The following is a 23435-nucleotide window of genomic DNA, read 5'->3' as shown; positions in this document are numbered from 1 at the left end:
TTAAAGTTACAAATGGGACTCTAAAAAACTTCATTAAGACACTTTTCTTACTATTTTAAAGGAGAAATCTAAGTTTATGTTAGCAATAGTGAAATCTCAGAAGTCTATAGCTTAGTCCCAACAGGTTACTTAAGAGTTACTACCAAAAGAGGTTACATTAGCTAGGCACATATAATCACGCAGATCATAGAAAGCTTTATTTACAATATTACAAATAGCTGTTGGGTCGAAGAAGAAATACAAACTGAATTACAAAATTTCTAGCCAACAATACTGAAAACAGTATCAAATCAAATCTATAGTATCAGCCAAAGCAGTGCTTGAAGTAATAGTCACAGCTTTAAATACATATAGGTTGGTGGGGGTGGGGAGGACAAATTAAGCACTCAGCTTAAAGATAGAAAATGAAGCAAATAAACCAAAGGAAAGCAAAAAGATAAAAGGCGTAGGAGAGAAAAAATAAAAGCTGGCTTTAAAAAAGAATTTTTTTAAGATACTCACTAACTTAATTGAGTAAACAAGGAAATACAACCACACAAAGTTAGAAATAAAGTAATACAGAAATAGGCTTTTATAAATAATTACTTTGTCCCAATCTTTGCAATAATTTTTTAAAACTGGATGAAATATTAGTGATTTTCAAGGAAAAGTTTTAAAAAGTTGACTCCAAAAACAATAAAAATCTAAACAGATCAATTTTCAAAGAAAAAATGGAGAATATTTTCAAAGCACTCCCACCCAAAAAAGAACCAGGCTGACAGTTTGAGAGCATTTCAACCAAACTTTAAAGTTTTATGGAAACACTGACACCATATTAATAAAGGATGAGCAGGCAGAGCACAGATGTTTAGGGCAGTGAAACTATTCTGTGTGTTACTATAACAATGGATACATGCCATTACGTATTTGTCAAAACCCACAGAATGAGTTGAACCCTAATGTAAGCTATGGACTTTGATGATGATGTGTCAATGTAGGTTCAACTGTAACAAATGTACTACTCTGGTATGGAATGGTGACAGCTGAGAAGGCTGTGCGTGTGTGGTGGGGTCAAGGGGTATACAGGAATTCTCTCTACTGTCGGCTCAATTTCTAAAGCTGCCCAAAAAATAAAGTACACTAAGAAAAAAAGCAAAAATAAAGTCCCCAGAAGTATCTATATTAAGCTAACCTGTATACAGGCTTCAAGAAACTATGGACAAATACAAAGTAACCTATTAGAATCATTATTTTGTAAGATGAGAAATGAACAGAGGAAGGACAGGGTGAAAGAAAAACTATCTTTTTTAATATTTCCTGATTTCTAAACTATGTGAATTACTTGCAACTTTAAAAACTAAACTTAGAGCTTTTAAATTAAGTACTATCTACTGACAACAGTTCTCTGAGGGGTCAGATTATAGATTTTTTTTCTTCTGACTCATCTGCATTTCCTAAATTTCTACCTTAAGTATATATTCCTTGTATGAGATGTTATTTCTCAAAAGTACCACTAACTATATACTTAATCACACCTAAAAACCTAACATTCAATCATTTTATATTTAGTAAACCTATATGTAATACATATTTAAATGCCTACCATATACTATAAACCATTCTAAGTACTAGGAAAACAACAGTGAACAGACAAAATCTCTACTTTAATGGACTTTACAGTGTAAGAGAAGGAGAGATAAAACCTTACAGTTTGTCAGAGAAGCACTTTTATTAAGAAAATTAAAGCAAGGAAAGGAGCAAAAGAGTGTGAATGGGGGAATGGAGGTATGGTATTGTCAGGACATGCGTTACTAAGATGACCTTCAAATAAAAAGCTGAAGGAGATTGGGAATGGAGCCATTTAGACATCTGGGAAAAAAGCATCCCAGGCAGTAAGAAGAGCAAATGCAAAAGCCCTGAAGTAGAAGTGTGGCTGGGATGTTTGAGGACCACCAAGAAGGCCAGTGTTGCTGGGATGAAGCCAGCAAGAGAGAAAAGTGCAGGAAATGCAATAAAGATGTAAAAGGAAGTGGGGAGCGCATTCCATAGGGCCTTATAGGACATTTTGCCACCATGATGGGAACCAATAGGGAGGGACTTTTGAGCAGAGAAATGACCATCTGACTTGTATTTGAAAAGAATTACTGAGGCTACTATGTTAAGAATAGACTGGAGAGAGAGCAGAAATAGAAAAACCTGTGAGGAAGCTGTTACAGTAATGCAGATGAAAGGTGATGTGGTGTGGAACAGGAAGGCAGAAGCAGAATTTATGAGAAATGGTCTGTTTCTGGATTTATTTTGAAGGCAGAATTGACCAGACTTGCTGATGGGCTAGATATGAGGTATGAGGAGAAAAACGAGAAATTCTCCAAGGTTTTGGGCAACTCCATCCTTCTAATTCATCAAGCCATTAACTGACATAGTGAAGGTTAAAGGAGGAACAGGTTCTGGGAAGCAAAATGAAGTCAAAGATGTCAAAGACAACTGGACGTAAGAATCTAGAGTTGAGAGGACTCATCTATTGGCAATATAAATTTGGCATGTGTCAGGACATTACTCAAGAAATCTAAATTAATACTATAGAAGCAACATGTAGTTGTGAAGGCAGTAATGAAATGCTGAGATTAAAGTTTACCTGGCTGGAGCTCTGAAATACAGCATATCCTCGACATTTCTTACAGAGCTATCATGAGAACCACCAACCTCCCCACTCCCATCCCCTATGTTTCCCCAAAGTCAAAAACACTACTGTAACAGAACATTTCCTCCAAGGGTATTTACACAAAGGGAAGTTTCATTACTTTAAAAGTTATCGAATATACCATGACTACTTAAAAACAAAGCCATGTTGAAACACTGAAATGTCCAGCTAAGTCCTTTCACCAGCTATCTAAGCCCATCATTCTCGGAGCTCAGACAATTCAAATCTGTGCCTCAGCAAAACTGTAATTTACTACATCACAAAAATTCGAGGTCAGTGAAGAACAGCCCATATGGCAAGGGAAAAGCCCTTGAATACCAGGACCTATGATTCACAACCAAAAATTTTAGTTAAAAAAGATAAAAGACAATAGATCTACAAGCTAGATCGAATAAGTTTTAGATTAATTTTGTCCCCATCTTAGCCAGGAGATGTGATCAGGTCAAAATGGCAAACATCAATAAAGCATCTTTTAAATTTTCCATATTGCAAAAACTCTCCTTCACCATATTAGGTAAAATTTGCAATTACCAGGTATACCATGGGCAAGGTAAAATTTGCAATTACCAGGTATACCATGGGCAAGGTAAACAATATTTTTAAATGTGGTAAATAGTAAATAGTTATAGTAAGATTTAAAAAAAAAAAAGGCCCAACATCTATCTATCAGATAAACATGCCTCCTGCGAAGGAACATGGCAATTCAGGATAGAAAAGCAGGGAGAAACCATCAAAGGAATTAGAGGGAAGCAACTAGAGAAAACCAAGGCAAGCTGTAGTAAATACTCTTTTATATTTCAGAGCAGAGAGATGTTAGGTTTAGAAAAGTAGAAAGCTAGATGATTCCCTGCTCTTCTCCTTTAGTGCACTCTAGTGAAAGGTTAATTTAAATCCATACGTTAACTCTTAGTGATAGTCTACATTTTCCCTCTTATTTGACAACACACACACCCACCCGTACACCATCTACTAGTGCAAAAGAAGTAAAGTCAAAGCTATGAGATCTAATAGGTGAAGACAAAGTCTTTGAAAACTCCAGTGGATTCTCACTCTTCTTTTTTAGCCTATCAAATCTTTGGTCTCCCCCAAATTCATCTAGAGTTTTACTAAGAAAAGAAAATCAGTAGGTCTGGCCAAAGGATCACAAACCACTTACCAACTGGTCTGGATTAAGTTGCTCTCCATTTTTCAGGCGATCCTTGTAATCTTCCAGTTTGAGCTACAAAAGAGAAACTTGTATCTACTACAACCTGATATAAAATTCTGAAACAAACTAAATACCAGACTGTTCCTTATGAAAACAAAGTTCTTGAAGTTAGCTATCAATCTGTAAGAATAACATTTTACTACAAGGCAAGCAGAAATTGTAGGTGAGTTCCAGTCAGGGAAAAAAATATTACACACAATCAACATTAGTCTGGAATTACAAAAGTTAAGCAGTAATAAAACCTTTTTCTCTTAATGGCCTCTATAATTAGACTACGTGACACACAGGGATTTAATCAATCATATGCTCCTAACCCAGTGGTGCTCAATCAGGGGCAATTTTGTCCCCCAAGGTTATACGACAATGTCTGGAGACATTTTTGGTTATCACAACTTGGGGGATGGGAGGGAGGAAGAAGGTGCTACTGGCGTCTTGTGGGTAGAGGCCAGGGATGCTGCTGAACATCCTACAGTGCAAAGGACAGCCCCCCACAAGCAAGAATTATCCAGCCCAAAATGTCAATAGTGTTGAGACTGAGAAGTCCTACTCTAACCTCATACTGAAACTGTTACCTGTTGAATTATGTAGGCATTTGTTCCATAGGAAACTTCCTAATGGAAGTACAGAAATGTAAAATACTTCTTTTCTAGAATTATAGTAGCCTCAACTTGCAGCTATTTTTCATATAAAATTTGATATTTAAGTAAATAGATGACAAATTAACTGCATTTATTGTCCACATAATAATGACATGACCCTTTATGGTATTCTAAAAGCAATGTTTAGGCTCCTTCCATATTGGCTGGATAGCTTTAAAATGCTCTTCCAGAAGCTTGAAACAAATGTATAAGTACTGACCAGATTGGTATTCACAATTAAAGAGGCACTATAGTTAAACTGAAGAGCATAATTATACATATATATGTAGTTCCTCCACCTGGGGTAAGACATTAATGAGTCTCTATCAATAGATCCTGCTCTGACTAATTTCCCACAGTGGCAGGGAATTTGTGCTGACCCAGGCACACTCACCTCATCACACTTGTGATCAACTGCATGCATTCAAAAGACAACTGGTGAGAGCTAGGGCTACAGAGAAGCTACTAGTAACTGGCTCTTCTTCACTACCTTCCTAGTGTGTGTGTTGGGGGGGGCCAAGGGAGGGGAGAAGGGGGAGGAAAAAAGAGTCAACCAGACTCTTAAAATTTTCTTCACCCTCCTCCATTAAAAGCAACTTTCCTAGGGTTTAACTAGGTCTTGGCATAAAAATATTTAAGAGTTCCTAGGTCCAGATAGTTATTAACTCACCTTACTATCCCAAGCAAAAGAGAATCATGACACAACAAAGCTGCGTGCAGTACTGTTTCACAGGCTACATGACTCAGGAAATGAAGAATGATTTGGATCTTTACATCAGCATTTACTGTAACGTTAGGCTGATTATAACCCTGAGTAACTTCACAAGGCTCTCTACAATGCTTTCACCTACCAATCTTAAACGATCACCTAGCAACACAAAAATTAGTGCTAAAACATTTTCTGGCTCTACCATCATTTAAAGCTTCCAAAGACTGCAGCAGCTATACTGCAATATCAACTGCTGCAGAAAGTCACAAGGAAAACAAGCTAAAAAATTCAGACTATTACTCATTTATGAAAAGAAACATTAATACTACACTCAAGGAATTAATCTGACGTAAAGTAGCCAGCTCTTCAAGTATTTCAACAGTAGCATCCATGATAATTTTACCATGAAGAATATTTTTATTCAGTTATTCTGACAAATCAAACAGAAAGTGTTTAATATAGCCAATATTTAGCCCACTTGTACATTTTAGCCAGCTAAATCTCAAGGTTACTTAAATCTTTAGGAAAAAAATCTTTAGGAAGAATACCTATGAGCCCTGATAGAAAGCAAAAATGCCAGTTCCCTAACCCTTATTTAAGATGGTGCATATACAGGGCTGGGAGGAAAAAAAAAGTTACCTTCTTTTTCTCGATGTTTCTGATTTTGTGTTTAAGGCATATGAGTCCATTATCAATATATGTCTCATATGCTTGGGAAGGAGAGGCAGCAGAACCGAGAGCAGGCTGCAAGGGGCTCATGGCCCGCTGGCTTTCCCCATGCTGACTGTGGTTCACTTGGGGCTTGGCTGACTTCATATTCCCCTCCTGTCCCTCCTCCGAATGGCCTGAAGGTGACTGGTAACCAAAAGGAGATGAAGAGAGTTGCACCATTGAAACAGATGAGGCTGAAAGAGGGAAGAAAAAAACCAAGTATAAAAGTCAATTACGCAAAAAAAAAAAAAAAAAGTCAATTACGACTAGAGGCTTTAAATTCCCTGAAAAGTCTAGACCCACGCCCTCAAAATTCTCTTCCACAGAAGTGAGCTCAAAACCTAATGATGCTTTAAATACCACACTTCCATTTCACTACCTTGAAGGCAATTAGTGCCACGCACTGGCGCCTTTACGTAGGCAAAAATCTACAATATGGGGGACGTTTCCAGAAATTCAATTTCCCACACAGGGAGGAAGAGCCGCTAATCAAGCAGTGGCTTCAGAGCTGAGGGCAATCCACATATTGAATAATTTCTATGGTCAAGTGATGACACACAAAAAATAAGCCTTCTCCATCGGGACAAGGCAGCCATTCGAAACTCTCTACCACCAGCAGCCCCGACCCCAATCACTAACAACGACTTTTAAAAGAAAATCCCGAACACACACAATTCTTTTAGAGCTCTCATTCACTAAGTGAAGAGAAACTTCTTGAACAAGAATGCTAACTTCCCTTTGATTGCTCTGGGGCCTATAAGGCAAGTCCGTCACTACTGGACATTTAGAGCGAGGTACTCTGTGAAGCTGCGACCGCCCCGAGTTGGTGTTCAGTTTTGTTTAGACTAATCGATAACCACTCACATCCAACCGGTTTAAGGGCTCATCCTGGCGAGTCTTACACCGTCCCGACCGTGACCCTAGCTCCCCCTCCACCCCCGCGCATCAGCGCTATTCCCCCCACTCCCCTTGAGGAGCATCCCCAAAGCAAGGGCACAACAGGCCCCAGGCAGCCGGCGCGGATCCCAAGCCCCTGCAGGGCCCGGGCGAGAGGCGCTTCTACGCGACGGGCCCTCGGCACCCCGAAGGCAGCGACCCCCGCCCTCCCCACAGTCCTCCGGACGCCGAAGCACACGGCCGGGGCCACTTCTGCAGGTGCCTCTAGGAGACCGACCTGCAGTAAGACGCACGGGCCACCTGCCCTCCAGGGCCCCGCCCCGAGGATGCCAAGCCGCCCCTGCACTCACGGCGGCCGCCCAACCCTGCCCACCCACGCGGGCCGGCCACCTGACCCCGCGCCGCCGACCCAGGCCGCGGCAGCCAGGCTTCACCTCCGCAGGCCGCCGAGGCCGCTGCCGCCGCCGCTGCCGCAGCACGGGCCCGCCTTCGAAAGCCGGCGGGAGCCAGGAGAGCTGCGGAGGTGGACCAGCGCCACCCCGCACTCCCGTCTCCTCCTCCAGTCTCCTCCCTCTCCCGTCCCAGGCCTCGCTGGCCGGGTCTGCGGCGCCGGACGCTCCGCCGACTTAGCCGCTCTCACCTAGGCCCGCCCTCAACCCCGCACGGGGCTTATATGGGCGCGCCCCGCCCCCACCCGCTCTCCCAGCCTCGGGCCGCCGCCGCCTTCTCCTTCCGGTTCCCAGGTCCTGCAGCCGCCGGCCTCCGCCCGGGGGGCGTTTGCGCCAGGCCCAGCTGCGGCGCGAAGTCGGTCGCGAGAGGGCGCGTTCTCCCAGCGATTGCGCAGATTGCGGGGCACCAGGTGGGCCTGCTGAGTCGCCGCCAGGAGCTGGCGGGCCGCAGACCCCGCAGCCCTACCCGACCTTGATGATTGCATCCAGTAACAATTGGATGTGCGACCTTGAACAGGTGATTTCAATCACTCGAAAAGCGCAGCGAGCCCTTTGTGGAATTGCCAGTTAAACCGAGCTTGAGCCTCTGGTGGTTGAGGTGGGCACTCTTGAAATGCAGGGATGCCTTTGACCCCCAGATTCCATCCTTCACAGTACGATGGGGAAAATATCACAGTTTCCTCAGAAAGGACAGCACGTATGAGCAAAATGCTCCAAACCAGCGTTGCCATAAAAATGGAGTGGGTGACTCCGCAACCGTCAGTAACAAGATTTTATTTAGGCTGTGTCATTTGTTGCTTTGAAACAGATTAATTCGTTGTCACTCAGAGAAAAAGCTGATAAAAATCTTGGTAAGGTTGCATCACATTAAGAGAAAAGGCTGGAAATACATCAGTGTTTCTGAAGGAAGGTATGGTGTTTCTCATACCAAAAGGATAAGAGGGGAAAAAAAGAAAAGAAAAACAGGAATACCTACCATGTGTCCAGCTATTACACCAAATAGAATTGTTTTAGGTCCTGTCCTTGGGGCTCTGATAAAAGTTATTTAGACTAGCAAGAGAAGAACAGAGAAAAATCAGAAGTATAATCAAGGAAACCAAAGTCCAGTTTAAAAAGTGTTGGGGAAAGCTACACAAAAATTATCATGTTTTTTAACATTTCTTGATACAGTATTTTGCCAGTTTTTATCTGTGTTCTTTTCCTTCTCTGGTAACCTATTGTACCTTAATGTTTCATTTTAGCTTTGAATCTCTGAATCCCATATGTGACCTTGAGGGTCAGACAAATACTACACTGTCCATTTGATTCGTTGTTTACAACCAGAGATAGAGCAGAAGCTGCTTAACGTGAGAGGAGGAAGCAAAAAAGTGGACAAAGTTAAAAAAAAAATATGAAGGACACACTTTTGGATCAATGAGCAGGCTCAAAGTTACAGCACAGATTATGCCTGTTGTAGCCTGAACTAATAGCGAACCTCAGAATGGTATTTCAGACATATTAATCATTAAATGTTTGCCTTGTAATTGACCAATAATAAACTATTCCTTGGGTCATATAGATCTAGCCATAGATCCTAAATATTCCACTAAATGGAATAATTCTGAATAAATCTATACAGTTTTATTTCCCAACATATTTCAGAAAATGAATCAAGGATGCAAAAGCAAACATAATTAAATTTCAAGTCCGGTAAGGTACCATCTGTATAAGCACAGCATAACATTTGTAGGAGATTGTACCTTATAGATAATGTTGCAGTGATGTTTTCTGAAAAAAATGAAAAAGGTGATTCAGAAAAAATCTTTCCTGCTAGAAAAGATCTTTAAAGCCAATGAATTCAGTTTATTTTGAAAGCACGTGCCCCCTCAATTTTTACTTGTTAGGGCTTGTCTTTATTTTCCCCTCCCCCACTCCCTATTTTCTACACCTTGATTTGCCTTGCCAACAGTGAGGCAGTATTTGTGGATAGCCACCTCTAAGCTTAGCAACAAATTACTATATTTAAATGTGATTTTAAAAGTTGTTTCAAATCAATGGGGAAAGAATACATTCATTCAACAAATATGTTTTGTTATGTTAGTTATATCTCAGTAAAGCTGGGGAGAAAACCAAATATTTATTGGGCACCAGATATGTGTTGGGTACAATGTTGAGTGAGACAAATATAGCCCCTGCCCTCATGGAGCTGAGTGGGAATTCAATAAAACCTGCAGGAATAAATAGCAAAAACAACAAACTCAAAATAGAAAAACAAAAGTACTGAAGACTTATAATGGATCATCTCATTTCTGTAAAACCAGCTGAACTTTGCATACCTTGAAAATGTGAAGGTTTTAAATATGCATTGTCTAGCAAATGCATGGTTCCTATAGGAATGGTTATGCTGTAGTCACTTAAAATTAATGTAGCTACGTATTGTTGAAGCTGGAAAGATTAATTCACCAAAGGATGTTGAAGCTGGTATCATATGAGTGGAGATATGAGAAATTATCTTGTATATTTTGTTACCAGTGATAGAAATCTGCTTCTCTTTGGTTCTACAAGGCTTTCTGGAGTGTTGCCACAAAAAGGTGGGGAGAGGAGAAAGAAAGAGAGAGAGAGGGAGGGAAGGAGGAAGGAAGAGAAGGAAGGAAGGAAGAAAAGACTAAGAAAGATTCTCAGGGAACAGATAACATAGTAAAATTATTTTAAAATATTGCACTTTCACATATTTTCAGATTCATTGAGTGTCTCTTCAAATACTTGAGGAGAGAAAGTTATGTAAGTGAAGGACTGACCAATACAGCCTTCAGTTAGAAAAAAAAAATTTGCCATAATTCTTTGAAGCATTATAACAGAATTCTTATAGTTTCTAAGGTTAATATTTTTGTGGACTTATTATTTCATGAAATTATAGCACCACATTCCCAGAGGTTTTGTTTCAACTATTTTTATGGTATTGGAATTAATACATTAACAGTGTTTCACCAGTAAGTCCCTTTGAAGTAAAAGTTCTTTGGAGAGAAATGATCAGTTTAGAACTTGTGAATGTGTGTGTGGTTAATAATATCAAGAGCGGGCCTCCCTGGTGGCGCAGTGGTTGAGAGTCCACCTGCCGATGCAGGGTACAAGGGTTCATGCCCCGGTCCGGGAAGATCCCACGTGCCGCGGAGCGGCTGGGCCCGTGGGCCATGGCCACTGAGCCTGCATGTCCGGAACCTGTGCTCCGCAACGGGAGAGGCCACAACAGCGAGAGGCCCGCGTACCGCAAAAATAATAATAATAATATCAAGAGCATAAAAATACTATTTGTGTCCAACTTTGAAATCATTGTAAAGGGTCAACAGCACAGACTTTGGAATCACACACACCTGGATTTGATTCTTACTGGTTCACAGTGATCTTAGGCAAGTTACCTAAATTCTCTGGGCTTCAGTTCCTTCAGCTCTAAGAGAAAGACAATAATAGCTGCTTAATGGTGTCATTAAGGACTTCATTTCATTTGTGAAAAGTCATATCCTCTGCTGATGTATTTCATGTGCTTCTTTTCCAACAGTGTGAAGCCCAACATTTCTCCTGGTATCCTGAGGAGAACTAGAGAATCTTAGGGCTGTGAAACCTCTCCCCTTATTTTAAAGATAAGGTAAATAAAGCTTCTGGACGCTTGGGAGTTTTCTGAGGACCTAAAGAATCAAGGTCTCCTGCCCACTAGTGCAAAGTGCATTCCAAGCAGCTTCAACCCTTTTCCTTGCTGCTTCCATAGTGAATAAAGGGTAGAAACAGAATTACACTGACAAAACTAGAAGCACAAAGAATAAGCAATTAGTGTTACTGTATCGTCAAAGGAATTTCTTTTTATGTTTTGGCCACACAGAGTGGCATGCAGGATTTAGTTCCCCAACCAGGGATTGAACCAGTGCCCCCTTCAGTGGAAGCGCTGGGTCTTAGCCACTGGACTGCCAGGGAAGTCCCCTTCAAAGGAATTTATTGAATAAGACATTGTAAAATAGTCATATCTTTTGATCCAATAGCCCTTATATTAGGAATCTCCCCTATGGAAATAATGAGAGATGCAGACAATAATTTATTTATAAAAATGCTAATCACAGCCTTTTTTAAGTGACAAAAAATTGTAAACAAAAACCTAGGCAAAGTAGGGAAATAGCTAAACAAGGAGACTCTAACCCATGAATTATAATTCAAGCAGCACAAATCTTTTAAAATAATATTCAATGGCATGATGTTATACAAAATAAACAAAGGCAGGATAATAACATAAGACATTGAATACAGTTGTGATTTTGTAAAATATTTCATTTTAAATATGCATGGAAAGGCTAGAAGATATTTTCCTCTTTATTTTTATAGCATATGTTTATTTTATTTATTTTTAAAATATTTTATTTTATTTTTGGCTGCACCACGTGGCTTGTGGGATCTTAGTTCCCCAACCAGGGATCAAACCTGGGCCCTCAAGCCATGAAAGTGTGGAGTCCTAACCACTGGACCACTGGAGGATTCCCACATATGTTTATTTTAGATAGCAAAGTAGACCCAAGAAATTTCCCCAAAACATGAAAAATACTACTCTTAATTTTTTGCTTACATCCTTCCAGACTTTATTTCCAAGCAAATATCTATATAATCTTTTTACAAAAATAAGAATGTACTAAACGCATTTGGCAATTCAGTCATTTTCACTTAAAATGTGGTACACATCTTTTTATTAAAACAAATTTTAACTTTGAGTTAGGTTTGAGTGCTAGAATTTTGTATGATGTTACTTATCTTCTTTTTACTTTCCTGTGAACAAGTTAGAAATTAGAAAAACAATAAATAACACTTTACTTGAAGTATCACTTAGATACCTCATTATTTAACAGACATGTTAATTGTCCAAATGGAACCACAAAAATAATATATAATAATAAATATTTGAATAAATGGTAATCTGTATAATTCTTCCCCCCATAAAAGGATAAGAATCCTAAATGAAACATGAAAAAGTTACCCTAAAAGAAAGCCTAAAATAGCACAAGTTATTTTGTCACTTGAAAAACTACTTTTTATCCACCATCATATTGTTACCTCAGAATTTCTCACATGAATTAATTACTCATCTTTAATAAGCAATACATCTTAAAAGAGTTCTATTTTTTTACATGTGACACTGAGCACAGCAAAAAGAGAAAAACATAAATAAATTAGACTTCATCAAAACTGAAAAGTTTTTGTGTTTTAAAGGCCACCATCAAATAAATGAAAAGACAGTTCACAGAACTGGAGAAAATAATTTCAAATCACATACCTGATAAGATACTTATATCACCAATATATATTATATTATATATATACAATGTTATAGTTTTTTCTGGTTATCTCTTTTTTTTTCTTCATCTTTATTGGAGTTTAATTGCTTTACAATGTTGTGTTAGTTTCTGCTGTACAACAAAGTGAATCACCTGCATGTATACATATGTCCCCATATCCCCTCCCTCTTGAGCCTCCCTCCTACCCTCCCTATCCCATCCCTATAGGTCGTCACAAAGCATCGAGCTGATCTCCCTGTGCTATGCAGCTGCTTCCCACTAGCCATCCATTATACATTTGGTAGTGTATATATATCAATGCTACTCTCTCACTTCGTCCCAGCTTCCCCTTCCCCCCCCCATGTCCTCAAGTCCATTCTCTACGTCTGCATCTTTATTCCTTATATAAGAATATACAAAGAACTCTACAACTAAATAATTTTTTAAAAACCAATTTAAAAATGGGTAAAGAATCTGATGTGGCATTTCTGCAAAAAATATATACAAATAGCCAATAAGTACCTGAAAAGCTGCTCAACATCACTAGTCGTCAAGGAAATGCAAATCAAAACACAGTGAGATACCACTTCACACCTACTAGAATGGTTATAATCAAAAAGACAGATAATAACAAATGTTGTTGAGGATGTGGAGAAATTGGTTGGAATTCTCGTGCACTGCTGGCAGAAATGTAAAATAGTGTACCCTCTTTGGAAAACAGTTTGGCAGTTCCTCAAACAGTTAAACATACAGCTTCCATATGACCCAGCAATTCCAAGTATATAGTCATATATATATATATATATATATATATATATATACTCAGGACAAATGAAAACATATCCCCACTCAAAAATCTGAACACAAAATTTCACAGCAGCATTATTCAAATAACTACAAATTAGAAACAACCCAAATGTCCATCAACTGATGAGTGGATAAATAAAATGTGGTATACCCATACAAAGGAATATTATTCAAGCATAAAAAGGGATGAAGTGCTGATACATGCAAAAGCATGGATGAACCTTGAAAACATGCTACAAGAAAAGAGCCAGACATAAAAGGCCACATACTGTTTTATTCCACTTATATGAAATGTCCAGAATAGGCAGATCTATAAAGACAGAAAGTAGATTAGTTGGTTGTCTAGGGCTTGGGGGAATTTCTAGGGGGAAATGGGGAGTGACTGCTAATACATGGTTTCTTTGTGGGGATTAAAGTGCTGTAAAGTTGATAGTAATGATGGTTGCACAATTCTGTGAATATACTAAAAATCATTGAATTGTACACTTTAAATGGGTGAGTGGTTTGATGCTATGGATTGATTTATGTCCATCAAAAAGTTATGCTGGGGCTTCCCTGGTGGTGCAGTGGTTGAGAGCCCACCTGCTGATGCAGGGGACGTGGGTTCGTGCCCCGGTCCGGGAAGATCCCACATGCCGTGGAGCTGCTGGGTCCGTGAGCCATGGCCGCTGAGCCTGCGCGTCCGGAGCCGCCTGTGCTCCGCAACGGAAGAGGCCATAGCAGTGAGAGGCCCACTTACCGCAAAAAAAAAAAAAAAAAAAAAAGATATGCTGAAGTCCTAACTAACCCTCAAAACCCATGAATGTAACCTTAGTTGGAAATAGGGTTTTTGCAGATATAATCAAGTTAAGATGAGGTCATACTGGATGAGGATGAGCCCTAAATCCAATGACTGGGGTCTTTATAAGAGGAGAGAGATTTGAAGACACAGAGGAGAAACAAGAAAGAAGGCCAGACCATGGAAGAAGAGAGAATTGGCTACCGGAGATCATGGAATCTCCTGAGCCTGCTGCAGTCAAAAAGCTGATTAAAGCCGAAGGCTTTCAGAGCCATCAGGCCATTAGGGTGATGTAAGCGTTGGAGCATCTGGTCCATTACTTTTAATAAGCCACTAGAGGGAGGAAGACCAAGACGGCTGACAGGAAGACATGGAGCTCACCTCCCCACGCAAACACATCAAAAATACATCTACAGGGCTTCCCTGGTGGCGCAGTGGTTGGGAGTCCGCCTGCTGATGAAGGGGACACGGGTTCGTGCCCCGGTCCGGGAAGATCCCACATGCCGCGGAGCGGCTGGGCCCGTGAGCCACGGCCGCTGAGCCTGCGCGTCCAGAGCCTGTGCTCCGCAACGGGAGAGGCCGCAACAGTGAGAGGCCTGCGTACCGAAAAAAAAAAAAAAAAAAAAAAAAATATATATATATATATATATATATACACACATGTGGACCACTTCTCACAGAAAACCAACTGAAAGTTGGCAGAAGTGCTCCTATACAATTAAAGCTACAAGAAAGATCTCTGCATAAAGAGGTAGAACGAGGGAAAAAGGGGCATCAGGACGGACTGGTGCCCCTGGGAGGGATCTGTAAGAAAGAGAAGTTCCACATGGGCAGGCTCATACCCTGGGGAGCTGCCTTGCCTGCTGGGAAATCTACTTGGACAAATAGAGGGCCTGGAGAAGACTAGATTCTGCTCACAAGGAGTGCTTGCATGCGGACAATCAGGGCTGAGAGAGACTTGTGCTGGTGGCTACTGCCTCACTGCTCTTCCCAGTCTGAAGGGCTGAATGCCCAGCCCCACTCGCTCAACACCATAGCCTAGCATGAGATCATGGCAGAGATTCAGTCTAGCTGTGCAGAGACAGGCAGGGACGCCTGGGGTGTGATCCAGGCCAAACCACAGAGACCACTGTCAGCACATGCACTGGGCAGTGCCACAAGAATGTGCAGTGGCCTGGCACTGAATCTCAGGCAGACAGGCCCCAGAAGAGGACTGGATGCAGCTGGGGTGTGGTCCAGGGAGAAGAGCAGAGGGAGCCCATTGTTAATGCATGCACAGCAGCAGTGGGTCCAGAATGTGCAGAGGCTGGGCACTGAGTCTTGGGCAGACAGGGCCTGGCAGGAGTACACATTGGTTTGTTTCTGTGAACTACGAGCACTCCAGCTCCTACACTCCACACCTCAGCTTGGAGCTGAATCTGGGGTGAACAGATCCTGGGAGAAGTTTGCCACAGTGGCAGCCCAGGACCTCAGTGGCAGCACAGCCACCTCGACCTGCAGCCACAGCATGCTGGTCCCCACCCCAGCATACTCCACACCACAGCCTTGCACTAGGTCTGGGAAAAACATAACAGACAAAGGGAAGCCACCTTGGGCTACTTTTGGGCAGAACTGCAGACACCTGCATGGGTAACACATAGGTTTGCTGTGACCACACAGGCCTCACATGCTTCAACGGCACTTCCTTTGGGGCAGGGCATGCACTCAAAGGCAAAAGAGCCTGATTGAACCCAATCCTCAGGGCTTCTACTCCAACAACTGGGGAGAAGATCCCACCCCAGACAGGGCAGTGACAGCTGCAAAGAGGAAGCCCTGCTGCACATCCAGCACAGGCTCTGGATACCACAACACAAATCACATCCCCTATCAAGGGGATAACAACTGGCACACTATAAAGAAAGATATGCCTGGCATCCATACCAAAGCCAGCTCTTGCACCAAAAGAGTTGGAGTCACAGAAGTCTAGACAGGGACACTCCCACATAAAAACACCGGTTCAAGACCACAGTAGCTAACTGTTTCTCCTAAGTTCATAGAAACAGAGAAAGTTAAGTAAAATGAAAAAGCAGAGGAACTACTCCCAATTAAAAGAACAAGAGGAATCCCCTGAAGGAACAAATAATGAAACAGACCTCACCAGTCTACTAGACCCAGAGTTCAAAAAGGAGACAATAAAAATGCTAAAGGAATTAAGAAAGATTATCAAAAGAAATGCAGATCACAGTAACAAGGAAATAGAAACAATGAAGATGAATCAATCAAAATTAGACAATTCAATTGCTGAGATAAAAGCCAACCTGGAAGCAATGAGTAGCAGACTAAATGACATAGAAGAAAGAATAAGTGATCTAGAAGACGGAATAATGGAAATCACCCAATCAGAACAGCAGTCAGAGAGATGAATGGAAAAAAAAATGAAAGCAGCATACAAGATGTATGGGATAATGTAAAGCATGCCAACCTACACATAATAGGGCATCTAGAAGAAGAAAGAGAAAAGGGGATCAAAAATATATTTGAAGGGCTTCCCTGGTGGCGCAGTGGTTGAGAGTCAGCCTGCCAATGCAGGGGACATGGGTTCGTGCCCCAGTCTGGGAAGATCCCACATGCCACGGAGCGGCTGGGCCTGTAAGCCATGGCTGCTGAGCTTGCTCATCCAGAGCCTGTGCTCCGCAACAGGAGGGGCCACAACAATGAGAGGCCCACGTACTGCAAAAGAATTAAAAAATGTATTTGAAGAAATTATGGCTGAACACATGTAAATCAATGAAGTTAGAACATACCCTCAAATCATACACAAAGATAAACTCAAAATGGTTTAGGGACCTAAATGTAAGACTGGACGCTATAAAACTCTCAGTGGAAAACATAGGAAGAACGCTCTTTGACATAAATCAGAGCAAGCTCTTTTTCGATCCACCTCCTAGAGTAATGGAAATAAAAATAAACAAATAGGACCTAATAAAACTTAAAAGCTTTTGCACAGCAAAGGAAACAATAAACAAGACAAAATGACAACCCTCAGAATGGGAGAAAATATTTGCAAATGAATCAACAGACAAAAGATTAATCTCCAAAATATATAAACAGCTCATGCAGCTCAATATTAAGAAAACAAACAACCCAATCCAAAAATGGGCAGAAGACCTAAATAGACATTTCTCCAAAGAGGACATACAAATGGCCAAGAAGCACATGAAAAGCTGCTCAACATCACTAATTATTAGAGAAATGCAAATCAAAACTACAATGAGATATCACCTCACACCAGTCAGAATAGGCATTATCAGAAAATCTACAAAGAACAAATGCTGGAGAGGGTATGGAGAAAAGGGAACCCTCTTGCACTGTTGGTGGGAATGTAAATTGATAGAGTCACTATGGAGAACAGTATGGAGGTTCCTTAAAAAACTGAAAATAAAACTACCATATGATACAGCAATCCCACTACTGGGCATATACCCAGAGAAAACTATAATTCAAAAAGACACATGCACCCCAATGTTAATTGCAGCACTATTTACAATATCTAGGTCATGGAAGCAACCTAAATGCCCATCGCCAGACAAATGGAAAAAGAAGAAGTGGTACATATATACAGTGGAATATTACTCAGCCATAAAAAGGACTGAAATTGGGTCATTTGTTGAGACGTGGATGGATCTAGAGACTGTCATACAGAGTGATTAAGTCAGAAAGCGAAAAACAAACATCATATACTAACGCATATATGTGGAACCTAGAAAATGGTACAGAAGAACGGGTTTGCAAGGCAGAAATTGAGAAACAGAAGTAGAGAAAAAAACGTATGGACACCAAGCAAGGAAAGCGGCGGGGGGGGGGGGGGGGGGGGGGTGATGAATTGGGTGATTGGGATTGACATGTATACACTGATGTGTATAAAATTGATGACTAATAAGAACCTGCTGTATTAAAAAAAAGAAAATAAACTGACATCTATGTTGATAAAAGAAAACAAATGTCAAAAAAAATAAAAAAAGGAGGGCAACCTGACTTTTCCATAAACCTATCACAAACTGTACCATGTGAGATGTACAAAACAAATAGCTCCTGATACCATGTTTCTTCTCCTTTTGGCTTCTTAGTGTTGTGACAATACCAGGGAGATAGACACTAGTGTGACTTTCAGAATCCTATGCAATTTTATTGGCCTCATGTTATCTATATAGATGTTGCTATCACAGAAATAGGTGATATTTAATTAAACCTTAAAGCAAAGTGGAAAAATAAATTAGTAGTATACACATTTATTTAGATATATGGATCTAATCTGGATGTATATCTAAAAGAGTTGAGGCTATTGCCATTAAAGAGTAGGCCAGAAACTGCTTTTTTCATTACAAGCCTTCTAGTATATGTATATATATTTTAAACTATGTATGCACATTATTTTAGTTCAATAAACAACGTTAAAACATTAGCATATAATTTGGGGGTGTCCGCAGTGTCTCAAAGCTTATCCATGGCAGGTAAATAAAGAAATCCATTTTGAAGGGCTCTCTGGGCCACGATGAAAAAAAAAAAGAAGACACAGGATTTCCAAAGCCATCCTGAGGAAAAAGAACAAAGCAGGAGTCATAACCCTCCCAAGCTTCAGACTATACTACAAAGCTACAGTAATTGAGACAGTGTAGTTTTGGCACAAAAACAGACATTTAGATCAATGAAAGAGAACAGAGAGCCCTGAAATAACCCTACACACCTACAGTCAGTTAATCTACAACAAAGGAGGCAAGAATATAATGGAAAAGAGACAGTCTCTTTAGCAAATCGTGTTGGGAAAGCTGGACAGATACATGTAAATCAATGAAATTAGAACAGTCTCTCACACCATATACGAAAACAAACGCAAAATGGTTTAAAGACCTAAATATAAGACATGACACCATAAAACTCGTAGAAGAGAACATAGCCAAAACATTCTCGGACATAAATTGTAGCAACATTTTCTCAGATCAGTCTCCCAAGCAAAAGAAATAAAAACAAAAATAAACAAATGGGTCCTAATCAAACTTAAAACCTTTTTCTACAAATAACAAATGCTGAAGGGGGTGTGGAGAAAAGGGAACCCTCCTTCACTGTTGGTGAGAATGTAAACTGGTGCAGCCACTATGGAAAAAAGCATGGAGCTTCCTCAAAAAACTAAGAATAATGCACGCTTCCACAGCACATATACTAAAATTGCAACAATACAGAGAAGATTAGCATGGCCCCTGCGCAAGGATGACATGCAAATTCGTGAAGCATTCCACATTTTTAAATGTAAAATAGATAGCTGGTGGGAAGCAGCCACATAGCACAGGGAGATCAGCTTGGTGCTTTGTGACCATCTAGAGGGGTGGGATAGGGAGGGTGGGAGGGAGACAGAAGAGGGAGGAGATATGGGGATATATGTATATGTATAGCTGATTCACTTTGTTATAAAGCAGAAACTAACACACCATTGTAAAGCAATTATACTCCAATAAAGATGTTAAAAGAAAAACAAACCTAAGAATAGAATTGCCATATGAGCCAGCAATACCGTTCCTGAGCATATACCCAGACAAAACTCTAATTGAAAAGGTACATGCACCCGTATGTTCATAGCAGTACTATTCACTACAGCCAAGACAGGGAAACAACCAAAATACCCATGGACAGATTAAAAGAATAAAAATGTGGTACATATAAATGTGGGGGTATATATATATATATATATATATATATATATATATATATATACACACACACATATACACACATACATACACACACACGCACACATATATATATTACCATGGAATATTACTCAGACATAAAGAAAGAATTAAATAATGCCATTTTCAGCAACATGGATTGACCAAGAGATCATCATAGTAAGTGAAGTAAGTCAGAAAGAGAAAGACAAATACCATATGGTATCACTTATATGTGGAATCTAAAATGTGACACAAATGAACACATCTACTAAACAGAAACAGACTCACAGATATAGAGAATAGAATTGTGATTGACAAGGGAGAGGGGAGGTGGGGAAGGGATGGATAGGAAGTTTGAGATTAGCAGATGCAAACTATTATAAATAGGATGGAAAACAACAAGGCCCTACTGTATAGCACAGGGAACTATATTCAATATCCTGTGATAAACCATAATGGAAAAGAATATGAAAAAGAATACATATATATATCACCTCACACTGGTCAGAATGGCTGTCATCAAAAAATCTACAATTGGGCTTCCCTGGTGGCACAGTGGTTGAGAGTCCACCTGCCAATGCAGGGGACACCGGTTCGTGCCCCGGTCCGGGAAGATCCCACATGCCGTGGAGCAGCTGGGCCCGTGAGCCATGGCCGCTGAGCCTGCGGGTCCGGAGCCTGTGATCCGCAACGGGAAAGGCCACAACAGTGAGAGGCCCACGTACCACACAAAAAAAAAAAACTACAAACAATAAATGCTGGAGGTTCCTTTAAAAACTAAAAATAGAGCTACCATATGATCCAGCAATTCCACTCCTGGGCATATATGCAGAAAAGTTGATAACTCTAATTCAAAGAGATACATGCACCCCAACGTTCATAGCATAACTGTTTACAATAGCCAAGACATGGAATCAACCCAAGTGCTTAAGAAGATGTGGTATAGGAGCTTCCCTGGTAGTGCAGTGGTTGAGAGTCTGCCTGCTGATACAGGGGACACGGGTTCGTGCCCCGGTCCGGGAAGATCCCACATGCCACAGAGCGGCTGGACCCATGAGCCATGGCCACTGAGCCTGCACGTCTGGAGCCTGTGCTCCAAATGGGAGAGGCCACAACAGTGAGAGACCCGCGTAATGCAAAAACAAAAAAAAAAGAAGATGTGGTGTATATATATATATATATATATATATATATATATATATATACACATACACATATACACATACACACATAATGTGGTATGTATATAGATATGTATAATGGAATATTACTCAGCCACAAAAAAGAATGATATATTGTCATTTGTACCAGTGTGGATGGATGTAGAGAATATTATACTTAGTGAAGTCAGACAGAGAAAGACAAATATCATATGCTATCATATGCTGTCACATATGCTATTCCACTATATGTAGAATCTTAAAAAATGATACAAGTGAACTTATTTACAAAACAGAAAGAGACTCACAGAGATAGAAAAAAAATTTGTGGTTACCAAAGGGGAAGGGAGTGGAGAAGGGATAAATTAAGAAGTATAAGATTAAGAGATACAAACTACTGTACATAAAATAGATAAGCAACAAGGATTTTCTGTAAAGCACAGGGGACTATATTCAATATCTTGTAATAACCTATAATGGAGAATAATCTGAAAAAGTATATAGATGTATACAACTGAAAAAAAGAAAGAAAGAAAGAATGTCATATGAGGACAGAGACATTGATTGAAACCATGGAGGTACAAATTAGAGAACAGCAAGGATTGCTGACAGCCACCAGAAACTAGGGAGAGACAAAGGAATCTTCCCCAGAGCCTTTGGAGCACCATGGCCTTGCTGACACCTTGATTTTGATTTCACACTTCTAGTCTCCAGAACTGTGAGAGAATAAATTTCTTTTGTCCTAAGCCACCTAGTTTGTGGTACTGTAATTTGTTATGGCAGCCCTAGGAAACTAATACATATGGTATGTGAATTATATCCTAATAAAGGTGTTCTGTTCTGTTTTGTTTTGTCTTTTAAGGGCTCTGGGTTTAGTTTGTCATAAGTGGAAATTTATATACTCTTGTGGCAGAGAGCATTGGACGTCTAGAATACAAAAGATGGCCCTAACCATGTAGATTTCTCCCAGGGGGACATGAACTTTTGTTTTATTGCATATGGAACTGTCTTGGCTGCCGGGCAGTATAATTCAGTCATTCCTAGGTCTTTTATTCTTCCTTATCTGAGAAACCTCCATTTAATTCTGTAACTGGGCCACAAACAAAGAAATCTTGTTCTCTCCATTTCGTTACTTCATTTATTTTCTCAGTTTATCATAGATTCTCAGATTTCCTAAGAACAGACTGGACTAGAAGACAGTCTAAGATACTCTGTATTCTCCTACACATGAAAATTTCTCCCAAGTAATGTTTATTATCCAAAATTGGACACTGTCTCATTTGTACCCTTGGGATTTTAATTTACAGAGAGTGACTGAGTCATAACATGGAGAGGTCAGTGCATTGAAAGAAGATTTGTGTTACCTGCATTTTCTGAGAGGAGGGGGGTCACCACGTGGTAAGCACCAGGTTTGATAAGAAGGCAGAAGCAGGAGCAAGGGGAAGGCACAGGCCAGAGCCTTAAGTGGGGTTTCTGCAGGAAAGGCAAGGTAGAGCAGAGTAAACAGTTTAGGATTGGCTACTTTGATTAATTTCAGTGTGCTTTTGGTTACATGGGTGGTCTCTAGTTGCTGTGGGAAAATTTAGGGCAGGGGAAATGTTGGCTTGGTACATGAGAGTTAGATAAGAATGTGTGTAACTTCCAGACAAGCTGAAATTTGGGAGAAAGGTAAACACTTTGGCTGTGATTAATGGATATAGGATAAACATATAGAATCTAAGAAAACACAGTAAGAACAGATATCCAATTACTTTTTACCTTGGACTGAGTCCCTTATCTACTCAAGTACATTGCCTGAGAGGTTAACGGCTAAATAATATTCCCTGATTGTTTGGAGCCTTAGCCCTGGGAACTAAACTTTTGTTCCTACTTTACCCAGTCATTAAATGTCCTAAATCCTGCATCCCTCCTAACTGCCAGTATGTCCTAACGTATCTGTTCATGTCACTCTATCATCAATGAAAGATCAAAACAAAATTTTAGTAGCTCCCTACTGCCCTCAAGATAAAATGTTCTGAACTTACAGTATATGAAAAAGAATAGATACATGTATATATATATATATATATAACTGAATGACTTTGTTGTACAACTGAAACTAACACAACATTGTTAATCAACTATACTCCAATATAAAATAAAAGTTTGAAAATATAAAAATAAAAACGTATGTAGTTTAATAAAGTTTCCCAAGTACTCTTGAGTTTCAAAAAAAAGATAAAATGTTCTTTGTAAATTATTTAAAATTTATTTTTCAATAGCTAATGCAATACAGCCACTCTACAGGAGGAAAAATCTCCCTTTACTCTTATCCTCTGTTCTCTTCCCCCAAGGCAACCAGTGTTAACTATTTCTTATGTATCTTTCCAAAGAATTTTACACACATACAACAAATACACATATATATTC

The 23435-nt window shown here is 40.1% G+C and overlaps 1 protein-coding gene and 1 non-coding gene across 12 annotated transcripts in view; one reads left to right on the top strand and one right to left on the bottom strand.

Annotated features, from left to right (window-relative positions):
* The window catches only part of CAPRIN2 (caprin family member 2), a 40173-nt gene extending 34036 nt beyond the window's left edge, over positions 1-6137 (bottom strand). For 6 of the 11 annotated variants that reach the window (XM_065887688.1, XM_065887690.1, XM_065887692.1 and 3 more), the window contains exons 1-2: positions 5874-6137; positions 3837-3899 (exon numbers count right to left, since the gene is read on the bottom strand). In XM_065887688.1, the coding sequence (XP_065743760.1) occupies positions 3837-3899; positions 5874-6125 (315 nt within the window). In that variant the 5' untranslated portion in view covers positions 6126-6137. The remainder of the gene's footprint in view (positions 1-3836; positions 3900-5873) is intronic. The other 5 variants (XM_065887686.1, XM_065887687.1, XM_065887689.1 and 2 more) reach the window with 1 other exon arrangement.
* Positions 6138-19340: 13203 nt separating this feature from the next.
* Positions 19341-19443, top strand: LOC136131684 (U6 spliceosomal RNA). The gene has a single exon (XR_010656413.1). It is a non-coding gene; the product is annotated as a U6 spliceosomal RNA (small nuclear RNA).
* The last annotated feature ends 3992 nt before the right edge of the window (positions 19444-23435 follow it).

The sequence above is a fragment of the Phocoena phocoena genome, chromosome 11, assembly GCF_963924675.1.
Source record: "Phocoena phocoena chromosome 11, mPhoPho1.1, whole genome shotgun sequence".
NCBI lineage: Eukaryota > Metazoa > Chordata > Mammalia > Artiodactyla > Phocoenidae > Phocoena > Phocoena phocoena.
Note: the sequence above shows the minus strand (reverse complement) of the source record. Positions and strands in the feature narration are given on the sequence as shown.